Consider the following 15,816-nt stretch of genomic DNA (forward strand, 5'->3'; position numbering starts at 1 on the left):
AAGACACTTATCATTACCTGTGCACTGCCTACAGTCCATAGTGTCAGTCAATCGATCGACCCCAAAGACACCAACATGGGAAAGACCAATAGCTGTCAAAGGATGTTGGATTTGAAGAAGGCTGAAATGGGTGACAACCACAAGCAAGAGCCAACGGTTGGTGGATTCCCCCTAAAATGTAAGAAATATAAAATAACTATCAATCGACCTCTGTCTGCAGTTCCATACAAATTTGAACTTGAACTGAAAGGATTCAAATTCTACAGTGGACATATCTTACTAGCCTGGTTCCTACCAGACCTCTGTTGTGTGTGTGTGTGTGTGTGACTCTGGAGCTCACGATGCAGCGCGGAACTACATGTCGGGTAAGAGCCAGCCAGGCAAAGGTACTCATGCAACTCTTGGAACCTGTGCAAGTCCACCCTGAGGGTTGCCAATGAACATCAGACTGATTTAGCATATGAGGTGCTGTAGTCAGAAGAAACCACAATCAAACGTTTTGGTATTAACTCAGCTCACTGTGTTTGGAGGAAGAGGAATGCTGCTTAAGCTTATGATCCCAAGAACACCATCCCCATCGTCATGCATGGAATTGGTAACATTATGGTTTGAGGGTGTTTGTCTGGCAACGGCACAGGAAAGCTTCACAAAAGGATGGAGATGTAGACATGTAGGCCTACCATAAAATCCTAAGTGCCATCCTCCTTCCCTCCACCACTTGACTGAAAGTGGGTCATGGATGGATATCGACATGATAACATTTCTAAAACATGCAGCTAAGGAAAGGAAGGAGTGGCTGAAGAAGAAGCACATTAAGGTCATAAAGTTGCCTAGTCTCCGGACTATATCTTCATAGAAATCCTATGGAGAGAACTGAACCTCCCAGTTGTCAAATTACAGCCACAACACATTAATGATTTAGAGATAATCTGCAAAGAATAGTGGACAAACATCAACTACAAGAAAGGTTTGACCTCTAAATTAAAGAATGATCATAAACATCTGACCATTAAAATAATAGACTGATCATGTCTAGTGGGCAAGCCAACGAAATCAGCAAGGGGTTAAATATATTATTACCACCACTGTATGGAGAATTAATTTCCTTCATTTCTTTGATTCCCATTTGGATTAACAAATTCACTGTCAAATGTTTTATGCATTCAAGTCATCATCCATCTTTTTATCTACAGCTTTATGGTACATTTTCACAGATACTTCAGGAAGTTTCCATTGCATGTGTCTTCCAATTGGGCAGTAAAATAAGTCATGGTAATGAAAACCATCCAGATTAGTATCAGTCCAAACTTTATTTAACATGGTGTGACAACACTGAAATAAACAAATCATGACCTTAGTGGTACATTTACATTCATGAAAGGCCGATAACTGACACCTCCCCAACCCATTCAGCAAATCCACTCCTCATTGATCACAAGCTACAGTTGTTTGGACTGAGATATGCAAGGAAAATATACTTTTTAATAACAGGATAGGAGGACTTCACAGTATTTAGACCTTTGGAAACATTCAGGTGTTGTAGATTTCTCCTACTGAGTCTACACACTAATGTGTCCTCACCCACATTTAATGACAATTTCACTAAAAAGTCCAACTATGAAGTAAAAAAAATACACAGTTTTTCAACAGATTTACTCATTCACATTTTTATCTCTCGCCCAAAAGGAAAAAAGTGCTGTGAATTTTTGTTTTGTATAATAGGCACCTCATTTTGACGTACAAAAAAGTCTTTAAATTGCTTGCTACATAGATTCTCTGCACAGGAACAGAGAGGAGGAAACGCTCTTGGAAAAATGAGCGGCGTCCCGTCCAGCCTTCCTGCCCTGACAGACAGACAGACACCATGTCACGTGACACACTCCTCTCCAGAACAACACAACACAGGACAGAGGTGCAGATCTCCCTGGCCTGCACACCACACGGCTGTCATCCCTGCTGAGGGAGAGAAGACTTGGACGCTTCCTTGGTCAGTGTTGCCAGATGTGTCTGACCAAATCCCGCCCAAAAGGTTCTCAAAAACCGCCAAAATGCGCCAAATTCCGCCCAAATTCAACAAATTACATTGACTTCTATGGGCCCAAAACGGCTTAAAAAAACGCCAAATGGCAATTTTTTCCCGTTTTTGCACGCCGACGCTCATCCCAAGTAGCCCAATTGGGCGGGCACCCGCCCAATCTGGCAACACTGTCCTTGGTCCTTTTGAGGCCTCTTGGCTCCACTGCTTCTGCAGCTTTCTGGGCAAGCTTGCACAACTCCACAATGTCTCTAGAAAAGGGGTGGGGGGGCTACGTCAGTCGCAACTCCTATACAGGTTTATCTTCCCTTTTCAAATGCAGCTTCTGAAGAATTATCTTCATTACCACTGGAAGGATGAGCAATGTCCGGGAGTGTATCTCACCCTCAAGTGCTTACAATCACTACTCTTTTTTTTTTTTTTTTACAGTGTGTCGTTATTTGGAACTGTTAGTTCACCACCACACATTTGCCGTTTATCTGATGCATAGGCCTGTGACCTTTTCAAAACGCTCAATAGCACCAGTGATGTTTCAGAGACGAGCAACATCGGCAATCTGTGTGTGTGGACTAGCTCGTCACAGTGAAACAAGAGTCTATGAAGACATTGCACAGCCACTGGATGTGTGGATCATGACTTGTCTTTTAGCTGACTAAGAACGCCCCGAAAAAGCTCGACTTCTCATCCATGTCTATGGTGCTCATGTTACTGACTGTGACAAACACCCGGTCACCGGCTCCGAGCTGAAACAGCCCCGCTTGGTAGATGGAGTACAGGCTGTACTCGGTGTCCCGGGACCAGCAGGTGGTCCGGGCGTTCTTCATGAGTAGAATGGGCACCGGGTAGGAGCCCATCTTCTTGTAGACATACTGGAGCATGGGCTTCCCCCGCACAGAGGAGCCTCCTCCTGCACTGTCTCCGGCTGCGTCGTCTGCATACTCCTCGTCGGGCGACATGGTGTGTCTGAAGTAGATCTGGGAGTATATGTAATACAGGCCCGACTGTGGCATGACGAGCTCCCCCTCGCTGAGCTGCACATTCTGGAGGAAAGCCAGGCCTTTCTTGGACTCCCACGACTGGATCTTCTGGCCCTGGACCTTCCTGTTAAGAGGACCTGAGACGTGGAGGCCAAAAAAAAGGGCTGTGATTAGAGGGGGGTAGGGCTTGTCAAGAAAAGAAGGGCCATTGTTTTAAAAGCTTGGCACGTAGAGTCAGAGAGAGGATACATATTTCTCTGTCATTTCTCCAATTACACACCAGCTTTGCTGTTTTTTGTTTTGTTTTGTGTTGTTTTAGTTTATCCTAATGTGCAGGAAAGGGCCAAAGTGGACGATAACTGTGAAATATTTAGACCCAGATGTAATCACTCTTTCAAAATTGCTATAGTCAGCAAAACCTGCATTTCCCTCTGACATGGCCAGTCGTGTCATAAATGCTGACTGCACAATAACAATTGAGCAGGAAAAAAGCTGACTTGCAATGTAATGCAGCCAGATTTCAAAAAGTTTTGCTCTTCACAAACCTCAAATGTTTAAAATATCTTCTTTTATACAATGGGTGTTTTGATTCATCCATGTTAGCATGATACAATCTCAGAATTGGTAAAGACCAGCTAAAAGCATTCCTTGCATTGGTGGTCATTTCTTACTCTGAAAGTGGATTTAATTTGAGTAATGCCATGTGAGGAAAACAGGGAAACCCTACACAAACCTCACATTTACCCGCTAGTAAAGTATTATACCATGCCTCAACAGTCCTTTGTCTTGAAATTAAGAGAACCTACCAGGAAGAATGTGAAAACATAGTCATAACGATGCACCTGGATTGAAAACCGACCTTTTAAATCCTTGTCTGTGCCCGGAGGCAAACTGCCAGTGACATGAGCTGCAATCTTGGGTCTTGGAGCAGTTTCCTGGTCTTGAATTACCAGAGACGGCAACATGCGGGTCACCTCATCTGAGAGGAAATGCACAATTTAACTAGAAGCTCAGGCAAACAGGTTAGCGGGACAGCCATCTGTTATCGTGGGAACTAAGAGTAGGGGAAGAAAATGATGCTGGGAGCCTACCTTTTATGGCTGAGGTGATTTCCTTCTGATAGCGGTTTGACATTGACTGACATTGGGGGAAAGGAGGGAGAGAAAACATTCAGAATCATTTTCATTGAATCATTATATTTTTAATATAGGCCTACCAAGTAATTACATTTTCATGTTAGGTTATTTCATTTTGAGTAGACACAAGCTCAAAAGTTAAACCATGTCCAGCAAACTTCTTAATGAAAAAGGCTGCCAAAAGGCAGGCTTAAATTGTAGCTAAATCGATTCATTGTTTGAGTGCATCCTCTGCCCATGGTCTGCCTTTGTAGCCTACATTCTGCGCCCCAGTGAAGTTATTACCTTCTCGATTAAGAAGTGCAGCTGTTGGGTAACTTGCCAGCAGGGGTCGTCTTTCAGCTCTGTCGAACTCGGATCAATACCCTTGATGGTTCTGATGTTGCCGCGCATCAAACATGATACACTGCTCTTGGAGAATGTTTCCTTCATCTGAAAGTAAGATTGTGATAGATTCCGTTATTTTCAAATAGGCCTAGCTCTGAAACTTACTGCAGTTTATGAAATAGCCCTACTACATACTATTGTTGCAACAGACAATTGAATATAAAATATAGGCCTATAAAATCCTAGAGGACAATTGATATGATGCGTAAAGATATGGTAGGCCTAACGTAATCTTGTAGTTGTGATTCAGACCATGATTTCTCCGCGAAGTAAAACTTATTGTAGGTAATGATGATCATTAAAATAAAGTCACCTAACCTAATATCTGTTCATTTTGAAATTCTGTAGGTAAATGTGTCGCCTAGTTCCTTGGGACGCGCCATAAGCCTAACATTGTTAGTCATTTGTCTGGATAATCCAAGTCGTTGTGATTGCTAGTATTTTTCAGGGTCCACTGCGTGTACTGTTTGAATAATCCAGTTGAAGTTCAAGAGCGATGCCTGGATCGGATGGTGCGCCTTGTGAGTAGGCTATCCTAACTTCTAAATCCCCCTCCCCAAACATCGCAAGTTCGACTTTTGGAAATGCATGGATGAAATGAAACAAAGCTCAGGAAAAATAAATAAATCGCTATTGTTTATTATCAACAGTATACCTAACCTATCGAACAATCAGGTGGACTAGTGTCCACCGTGCAGTAAAAGTTGCTGAAGAAGTCGCATTCTTTCTTATTCGCGCAAAAACTGCATAAACGTGCCTTACCGTGGTCAGGACATTGCTGAAGTATATGAATGTCACGGCAACTGCGATGGTTTGTAAAAGAATGGCTGCCAACAGTATAAGTCCGATATATTGCATTGAATTGGAGCTTGTCATGTTGACCATTGCATGCACTGTGTCGAGGTACAAGACAAAAGCTGGGGATGAATTCTTTCAGTCAGTAGGCTACATATGAAAAAAAAACATGGAGGCGGAGCAGAGGTTGGCGATCAAGGAAAAAGCGACCAGGAACAGTTTTCTCCAAAACTTTGTAGCCTATTGTTCCTCTTCCACTTTCTTTACGCAGTCAGATTTCAGGGGGGGGAAATAGATTTCTGCCGAAGACACTTAACAGAAGTAATCTGCAATTTCATCATCAGCAAAAAGTTACAGGCTTCTCTGCTATCTCATTATTATTTTGCATTTTAAATAAATACCCCCCTCCTCATCACTTTGTGTTTACTTAATTGAAACAAAGGCTGCAGGAGAGTCTGGATGTCTGGTACTGTTTTAATGTTTCACACATGGTTTCAATCGGGTCCCCCATATGAATGTCCGTGGGGGGGATTTAGGCCCTATTGTTTCCCGCTGTTGTATTTTTTAAAGGGGTGGGGGTATTTTCGTCATCTGATTTATTGTGCTGAAGTGTTCAGTTTCTGCTCGACCTCTCTGCCCACAGCTTCAGAGGGGCCTCTTTTGAATCCATCACACAGTGCAAATGCAGGCATTTCTCCTCCCCATCAGCCAAAAAAGGGAAAATCCATCCTAAAGTGGGAGGAAAAACAATCTCCAGAAGAACTGAAGACAACCCCTCCCCCATACAGTGCACTAACCATTCAGGTATGTACTCCACATTGAATTTCTCCAATATTGTAGCAACACACTCCACAGAATCAGGGCAGCAATTTCAGTCCATTTCCCCCCTCAATGATGAGACACGTCACACACATGATGGGGCATGTTTTGGCAAGTGTAATGTGATAGATGGTGCTTGTCCCAGGGGGTGCCTGCCTGCAACACCCCTCAAAAGCCATGGAATGACTATGCATCATGTGCCCAGTCTTCCTGAATCTGGTGTGCGTACCCTTGTGCCATTGGACACTTACAACTCCCTATTATTATTACACGTAAACATTGTTGTCAGATATTAATATTCCAGATCCTATGCGTGCACCTAAGCAGATGTGGCCTATCCTGGTAACCACCCATACAAAAAAGCTAAAACTTAAATGGCTGTAGAATGTGGGAAAACAAGAAAAGGGCCACTTTCATAGTATGTTACATGACATTACACTTAGATGACACTTTCATCCAAAGCGACTTAGTTATTGGAAGGGTATTGGTTACAGTCCCTGGAGCTGTGTGGAGTTAGGTGCCTTGCTCAAGGGCACCTTTGCCATGGAGTGAGATGGGGAGTGGAAGGGTGGGATTCAAACCAGCAACCCTCTGATCTAAAGTCCATCTACTTAACCACTAGGTCATGGCTGCCCCTCAGTATGTGGTTTTAAAAAACGCAGTCACTGTGGAGTTTTTGTTTTTATCCACATGCCGTGTTTACATGTACACAAATAAAATATCTGCTTTTAAAATATCCGCATACGTTTAACCAACACCATATAGTACACTGTAAAACATTGCAGCCAGTTAAACGTAAAAAAGTAAGTTGCCCTCCTGCCTTAAGTTTTTAAGTCAACTCAACTTGAGAAAGCCTCGAATTGAGTTAAGCCTCAAGTTGAATTAGCTTAACTGGCTTGGAATGTTTTACAGTGTATGTGCCATTCTGTAAGAGTAGGCACACATAGGCCTACATATTCCATGTGCAATGTTTGCAGTACAGTACATTGCAGTACATGTGCATGTCAACCTTACAACCTTACATGAATCATTTTGTAAGTTGTAGATAGACTTTTTTGCATGACCAGCATCTTGTGCTCCCTTTGAGGTAAGGATTTTCCCCCAGTTCTTTACTTCTTATTCTACAGCTCCCATAGAACTAAAAATCCTGCAAAGTCTTATGATACTGTAGTGAGCACTCAAATATTGCTGAAATTGTAATCACATATGTGATGGTACTCGTCAAAGGGAGTACAGAGGATCTGGCTTTCATATACTGAAAACTCTTTCTTCCAGGAGGTATAGAGTCCGTTGAAGTTGAAAGAATTGGCTTTGCTTCTACCAAAGTGCTAATGCCTGGTTGTGGCATGTACAATTTGCATGCACGACAATTCATATAACATAATCAACATCAGCAGTCACCTAATTGACTGTGTTCACAACATTTTACCTTAGAAAACCATGTCAATGCAACTGAAGTCATACGCTCTATTTATATTTCTATATAATGTGCTTTATTGTAAAATGAAAATAAAATTTGAATGGCTACTATACCACCTGGCTATATGACTCATCAACGACTTCTGCGAAGGGGGGCAAAATCTCTGCCACGGCTATCTGCGACTAGCCTGGGCGAAAAGCCGACTGTTGGCGCCTTCAATCAGTCTGTCAAAAGCCAAGAGGAATCCATCTCCGTGGATGGTGGGAGATGGTCTGATCTTACTCTGCCATTTACATTCATTGGAGTTCCGAATTCAAATTAAAACCCATATTGTGCTTTATTAGCATGGCTGTTGCGATATAGCGTCGCAAAAGCATACAAATTACAAAACAAAAGTGTGAATATAGTTACCTTAACCAATCAGTAACGGACTTCGCGGGTGAGTTCTGTGTCACCACTCTCAACTGTTTGCTGATTGGCTAAACACTGGGAGAACCGAGCTCGAGGCTTTTGCCAGAGGATGTGCGGAGCCAAAATCTTTGGGTGGAGTACATAGGATGGTGTCGCCAGGCTAATATGCGACACTGCGCAGACAATTTGGTTTCTGAGCATAAACTGGACTTTACTCAGGATGAGAGATGAAGAAGAACACTGACAACATAGATGCAGCCATGTAAAAAAAAAAAAGTTGACGGGCACCTCTATTTATTCGGCTGACTAACTTGTGGTTACTGAGGGCCTGTTGGTTCTGCAGAGGTGGGGTTGCGGACACTTTAAGAGCTCAAATAAGAGCTCAGCCCATGAAGTCATTTTTCAGCCCAACATCTCGCTGCTGCGATCTGATCAGCCACTGTAATGAGAAGCAGACGAAGTGCACTGACCCACGAAGCAGCACGAACCCCAGCGCACACACACACGCGCACACACACACACACACACACACACACACATACACACACGCACACACACACATGCAGACACACACATGCACATTCACGCACGCACGTACACACACACACGGACACAGACACACACATGCACACGCACACACCCACACACACACACACACGCATGTACACACAGACACACACACACGCGCGCGCATGTACACACAGACACGCACGCACACACTCGCGCGCACACTCACACACACACTGTGTAAAGTGCTGTGGACAGTGAGAGAGGGAACATTTTGGACATGGCCCAGGGCTTAATATCATTGTCTGGTCTAGGGCCGCAGCTTGATGTATGAACAAAAGATTCAGATGAGCTGAAATTTTAACTTTAATTTGTAACAATATGTGACATGTAGGCGCACTTACACTCGGGTCTGCTGACAGCTTTCATGTGAAAGGGCCCCCTACCCAATGCACAATGTAATAGGGACCCGATTTCGGGGCCCCTATCTCGTTGGGTCCTAGAGAACATACACATTTGTCACCCACTGTCGGTGGGCCTGCTTCCACTGTACCATAAAGTGTAAAGGTTAGCATGAGGATTAATGTAAATTAATTAATTAAGGTTTGTCCCAAGTAGGTGAAAAACATTGTATGTTGTAATGAGATCTAGTGATATAGTGTAAAAGGGGAATTGTTTAAAAAAGTCTTACCGTGCTTCTACCTGTCTTAACTGAAATATATATGTTAACATGAAGCTGCATTTTAGCTCCAAAAAAAGGTTCAAGTTGGCCGAGACAGGAGGAGGAAATGAAATATGTGAAAAGGAAACCAGAGACACCTGTGTAGACTTCCATATAGGCTCTGCACCAACTTGTTTCAGGATTTTTTTTGGGTTACACGAGATGGAAGGGGTTGCACAATGTTCGACTTGATTCCCAAATAGAAAACAGACACCCAAAATGTATCCATCCATAAGCCCTTAAATGTGTTATCAGAGCACAGCCCTGCAGTAAACCACAGCTTGAACCCTTTTAAATAATCAGCCACGATAAGATTAACTTTGGCCAGGCGAACTACGGAAATGGAATGAGTGAGAGGGGTTTTACTGAGTGTAATGACCATGCACTGGGTCTCTCAACACAATCAGATATTACTGATTTCAAGTATTTTACTTTATGGCAGAGTTGTATAAAGTAGGAGTTGAAGTACTCTTATAGATGCAATGACAACACTAGTAGTTTGATATCACAAAGTTGAAACCATATATTATCATGCCACTAGTTTGGTAATTACAGCTATAAGAGTACAGCATATATGTAATTACAACACTAGTAGTTTGATATTACAGAGTACTTCTACTTTATACAGCTCTGCTTTATGATGTATGTATTACAGTTATGGCAAAGGCTAACACACAGGTTTCTAAGATTGTCTTAACCTTAAAAAATGTTGTAATCTGTTTGAAAGCTTTAGAGAGTGGGTGTGGGTGGACTGAAGGAGATAGACGAGAAAACAATAGAGACCAAAGTTTTGCTGTAGCTCAAGTCTGATCTTGACTTTTGTCTCGCACTCCCGGTGCTAATTCTCTCTCTCTCTCTCTCTCTCTCTCTCTCTCTCTCTCTCTCTCTCTCTCTCTCTCTCTCTCTCTCTCTCTCTCTCTCTCTCTCTCTCACCTCTCTGCCTCTATCTCTACCAGCCAGCTGTGCTTGACCGTAGTCTCTGCAGGCTTTTGTTGACATGACCCCCCTCTGAATGGCAGGCGGCCTAAACAATGCAACAAATAGCACGCCTGATCTACTCATATCTGGCACACGTACGTATGCTGCGGCTGGGGTGGAGGAGGAGGAGAAAAACTTTGGCCAAAAAAAGAAAGAAAAAAAAATTCAGGGACCAATGGGCAGGCCGGATACTCGGGATTTTCCAACAGCAGCCCATGAGTTGAGGCTTGGCTGTGTATGTGTGTATGCGTGTGTCTCTGTGTGCGTGCGTGCGTGTGTGTGTGTGCACATTTGCGTGTGAGTATGTGTATGTGTGAGCTTGCAGCCCCAGAGTTCAAGCTTGGCTTGGTTTTGTTTTAGCTGACGCCAGGAAAAGCTCCAGCAGCGAATCCAACTCATCTTTTAAGGTGGCTCTTCCTAGGGTGTATTACTACACGGGCCTACCGGGCCCAGGCCCAGGGGCCCAAGAGTCAAGGGGGCCCTGACGACCTCTATATTTCCCTTCTCTTTCCTTTTTCATATTGTGTTAAAATCACACTTTATACAATACATCCACAAACCCCCAACAATATCCGGTCTCTAAAATCTACCCTAAAAAAACAAATTTTTGTAAATCAGACAGAGGGGGGGCTTTCTTGTTCCCTGGCCCAGGGGCCCATGGAGTCACAATCCGTACCTGGGCTCTTCCGTACGTACAGGCCTGTAGAGCTGATTGACTCTCCACAAAATAAAAGTAGAGTAGAGTAGAGTAGAGTACTTTCATTAATCCCGAAGGAAATTAAGGTGTCTGTCATTTTACATCAATACATAAATACACAAAAACCTTATTACACATCATTGCACATTAAACATATAGCACAACATAATACAATACACAGTATAATTAGCCTTTCAGCAGTTAAAACACATACACACACACACACACACACACACACACACACATACGTACACACACACACACACAGACACACACACACACACAGAGCAGCAACAGCGATTGACTATGAATATAAAATGAAAATAGCAGGACATAAAGACTCAACAAACCCCTCATGGGTAACACACCAGGTCAAAATATAGTACAGTAAATGGAACACAAAGCTTTGTAAAACTCTCATCCTTCCATTATTCCAGGATACACAGACGCAAAAAAAACTGAAGGTGACTCTACAGGTGATGAAATAATAGGGAAAAATACAATACATAAGGCACAAAGCCAAATGTAAAAATATCTCATCTTTCCATAGCTCTCGTTTTGCGCTCTCATTTCTACAAGCATCATCACCTGAATGCAAATGGCACCAGTTATCAGAGCTGTATAAAGTAGAAGTAGAAGTTGTCTTACAGATGTCATTACAACACTGCTGGTGTGAGAATTCATGGTTTCAACTATGTAATGTCATACTACCAGTGTTGCAATTGCATGTGTAAGAGAACTTCTACTTCTTCATACAACTCTGCCAGTTACTGGAGGAGTTCTGGTTGCATGACTGAACTAAATCATGTCTTGGGAATTGTATGGACTTGTATGCTTTTGAGCAGAAGTTGGGCTGTATGAAATCTACGTGCTCCCATTATGGGATTTAAAATCACGTCAGGCAGTCAGTCAGAAAAAGAGAAAGGAAGACGGGGGCTTTTGAATGAGGCTATTTTCGAATGTCTACTCCACTGGGCACAACTTGCAGAACACAATAGGCCATACAGTCCAGTTACTGGTCTTTCCCTTTTTTGCGTAATAACGACTAATATAGCATCCAACTGCTGCTTTTCAAAGTACATATACAGTATTTGTATGGGTGCAGGTTTTAGATGGTGTAGCTTTCTTGGTTTTTGCTGTGCTCTGAGGGTATACCCCCCACACAGCGTGCTAGGACATGGTGGGATTTTGTTTTAAATGGCTCATTTCACTTGGGGAATCAAGAATTCGGCTCAAGGAGAGGCCCACGCTCACAAAGGTCCAGCTTTTTTATTGAAAGTAAAGTGGTCCTCTGGCATAAAGTGTCAGTGGGAGTAGGAAAGGAGAGATTGTGGGTGTGGGTCTAGGGTGGGGGGGTACTGTAGGGAGGGTAGGGTTGACTGACCCCAACAGCATAGTCTATGTTCACAGACTGGGAAGCTTGGTTTGGCTTGCAGGCCCAAACAAGGAGGAAAAGTCGGTGGTTAGGTCACGTGAAGTCACATATGAGTAAGAGTCGCTGAGGAGAAGGGAGATTCCCAGGCTGTGGCGGGGTAAGAGTATGACGGCTGGTTTCAGCAGTGTGTTTCAAATGCAAGGGCGGCCTATTGTCTCGGCTGAAAATCATTCACTGGCTGAAAATGGTGCTTACATGTAGCTGACGCATTTACACAAACTGCTGAGTATTGACAAAGGAAACTGTTTTTGCTCTCAGCCTACCCACCCATAAATTTACTCAAACATTGAAACTTTTTTCCAGAGTTTTAAATGGTTATTCATTTGACACATTATGATGGGTTATAATCATAAACTCACAAGTGTTTCAGGTTTTAGAGGAATACCATCCATTGTCCTGGTGAAAATCCATTGTCCTGGTGATTTTTTTCATCCTCAAATAATTGTGTTTTGTCTTCAAATGCTGTTTTTAACAATGATTTGGCAGGCGTCCGCTGTTTGGGAGGAAAGGCAATGAAACAGAATTGGTCATCTATTGGGTGGGGTCAGTGATGGATATCAAGAGCTCCAAGTTAACAGCATAAACACACAAATCATTCTGTCATCAAAAAGGTGCCAAAAATGTTCTAAAACATTATCTTTTCGCCTGCTCTCGTCCAAACATCTGTATCTAAGCATGCTGACAGGGATGGAATCTCCAGTGGAATAAAGCAACAGAATCCTTGAGCAAAAACAAGACCATTTTGTCAATATTTTTACAGTGAGTGAAAGAGAGGGGACACTGTGGTTTTGCTATCTAAAGGGAATGTTGCTCCTATCAGGCCCCCCACAAAATTGACATCAGCTAATGGCACTTCAGTGCAGACAGACTATTACACTATACATCTGTTCTCAGACTGTCGGTCTGTCATGCAGCAAACAAAGCCAGCTCATACTACTCACTTACAACTGGTGAGTCAGCGTCTATACGGCTTAGGCTTCATGTCATCAAGAGGGGAAAAAGGTCTTGCCCGAAGGTCTCAAAGAATAAAAATCCTCTCTCCTTCACTAGAGAAACAAGTCTGTCTCTCACTGTGTGGCCTTAAAGTCAGGAAGCGCAATACAATGTGAACCTGAGTCGAATGATAACATTCTCCTGCACGAGTGGTATGTGAACTTTCACATTTGCACGCAGCTCCGAGGGGGAGGGTGGGTGGAGGGGTTGTTTTCTTTTGCAATAACCACCACGGCTCTCAGGGTGATTAATTATTAACTCTCCACCTAGCTGAGATTGCATGACTTTGATAACTTTTGTTGTTTGCATGCAAAACCTGATGTGCACGTACTTAAAAAATATGCAAACAAACTTCCTCCAGGTGAATGGCATAAAATTAATACAGATATGGTTTCGCTGTGGCATTTCCTCATTTTGTGTGAGACTCTGGAGATCAGGTTTGGTCACATGGCCTGATCCTGTCAAATCCAATTTCAGAACTGACATGAAAAAAATCAATCTGATTTCTAAGGTGATCTCTGTTAGGGGAGCGATGAAAATCAGGGCAAATCAGACATTTTAAGAGGGCCCCAGATATAGGGGGGGCCAAAAGGAGTGTTTTGTTTTTAAACATTTAACAAATTATAATCCTTCTAACACTTCAAATTTACAATTCATTATTAGAGAGAGAAAAAGAAAGAGAAAACGAACGAAATGTAGCAAAGCAACGGTTAATAGATTACTTTCCTAAGAAAGGCAGTCACATGATTATTTCTCATTTTTTATCTTTAGATTAGACCAGTGGTTCCCAAACTTTTTACCCTGCCCCCTTGTACATTTTAAAGTGGTTCATGCACCCCCTAAGCGAATATTTTGGTGTGCTGATGGCTAAGTAAGTACGATTCACTGCGCATTGACTGCACATTATGCACAGTTGTTTAGGGGAATCCTCTTTTCCAATAGTCTAGAAGTTAAACTACACTTCAGATGGACCCTTCCAGCATACAACCATACACCATACAATTAAAAACTACTTCATGTTCATTAATGCTGGATAAAAACTCACATACACCATTGCTCTATTTAGCTCGCGCACCCCCTTATGGCAAGCCGCGCACCCCCAGGGGTGCACACACCACAGTTTGGGAAACCCTGGAGTAGACCATTGTTTCCCAACCTGTTGTAGCCTATGTACGCGACAGGGTTGTAGGGACTACGCGGGAAGAAAATAGGCTATGTGATGTATGTCGGTTGACCATCACGCAACACAGCAAATCATGTGATGCACGCAGTTAGGCACATAAATTGTAGGATGATTTCAGGGAAATCTGTGAATAAACTCAAACTCGTAAGACTGAAATCAGTGACGGAACGATACAGTAGCAGGGTTAGGGTTAAAGTTTAAAGTTTAGGGTTAGAGTTTCGATGATTGAACTGCCCAAAAGCCACAATTATTTTTTCAAGCAATTATTTTGGACGTTGTCCCGTTTTGTATGTTATCTACTGTAACATCAACTGCTGTCGTACTTTGGGTAAGATTTATATCAGTAGCCTATTCCTTTGCCAGACTTTAAGAGGTGTCTGCTGTGAGAAAGTTAGAACCCGGACAAAATGTGCAGCCGTGCACGGGGATGGGGATGGGGATGGGGCAGCGCCAGTGTGAGAGATTCACAGGCTGTTCCGTTGTCCTTCTGGACAGTCTGCATGGAAGCTCAATCTGCAGGAATCAGCATCCCGTCCCAGCCTTCCCAGCCCATACAGTCCAATGGGAGCTCATTCATAGCACACGCACACCTGTGCAGAAAATAGACTTGTTCCAGTGATGCTGGCAGACAATGTTATGTCAGAACGGTGATGCTGACGCTGTTGTTAGATTCATGAGAATGAAACGAATCCGCCCAAAACTAGAGACAGGGGGTGATGCCATCGGCCTGAGACAACAGGAGTATAGTTTAAAGCAGAGGTGGGGAACCTGTCTCGAGGGCCGTCTGCGGCCCTTGAGACCCTTTCATCCGGCCTCCGATATAGTTTTAATGTATGCAGCTTCATTTTGTAAAGGAATTTTAGAAAATACATGTGCAATACAGCTATGTTATATTCAGGGGACCTAGAGAAGGTGTGTCTGTTTTAAAGGTGGCTGCCTTCAATATAGTCCTAAAGTGCAGGGGGAAATCGGTTTGTGTTCATAATACGGCCCTCGGACGACTTTTACGGCCCTTGGATGAATTTCAAATGGCCCCCCGAATGAAAAAGGTTCCCCACCCCTGGTTTAAAGGGACAGCACATTTTGGTTCATCATCTTAAACGTGCAAGATGCTACAGTGAGGAGAATAAGTATTTGATCTCTTGCTGATTTTGTTGGTTTGCCCACTAATAAAGACATGATCAGTCTTTAATGTTAATGATAATATGTATTCTAATATGGAATGCCAGAATATCAAAAAGAAAATCCAGAAATTAACTCTAAAGAATATATATTAATTGATTTATATTTCATTGAGGGAAATAAGTATTTGATCCCCTGCC

General features: G+C 42.9%; 1 protein-coding gene across 1 annotated transcript; it reads right to left on the reverse strand.

Annotated features, from left to right (window-relative positions):
* Positions 1–966: 966 nt before the first annotated feature.
* Positions 967–5,439, reverse strand: tnfsf10 (TNF superfamily member 10). The gene is made up of 5 exons (XM_063206076.1): positions 5,298–5,439; positions 4,434–4,580; positions 4,104–4,149; positions 3,872–3,991; positions 967–3,149 (listed from the first exon to the last, which is right to left on the reverse strand). The coding sequence occupies exons 1-5, from the start codon at positions 5,418–5,420 to the stop codon at positions 2,680–2,682; spliced, it is 906 nt and encodes a 301-aa protein (XP_063062146.1). The 5' UTR covers positions 5,421–5,439; the 3' UTR covers positions 967–2,679.
* Between the last annotated feature and the right edge of the window lie 10,377 nt (positions 5,440–15,816).

Source organism: Engraulis encrasicolus, chromosome 9 (genome assembly GCF_034702125.1).
Source record: "Engraulis encrasicolus isolate BLACKSEA-1 chromosome 9, IST_EnEncr_1.0, whole genome shotgun sequence".
Classification (NCBI taxonomy): domain Eukaryota; kingdom Metazoa; phylum Chordata; class Actinopteri; order Clupeiformes; family Engraulidae; genus Engraulis; species Engraulis encrasicolus.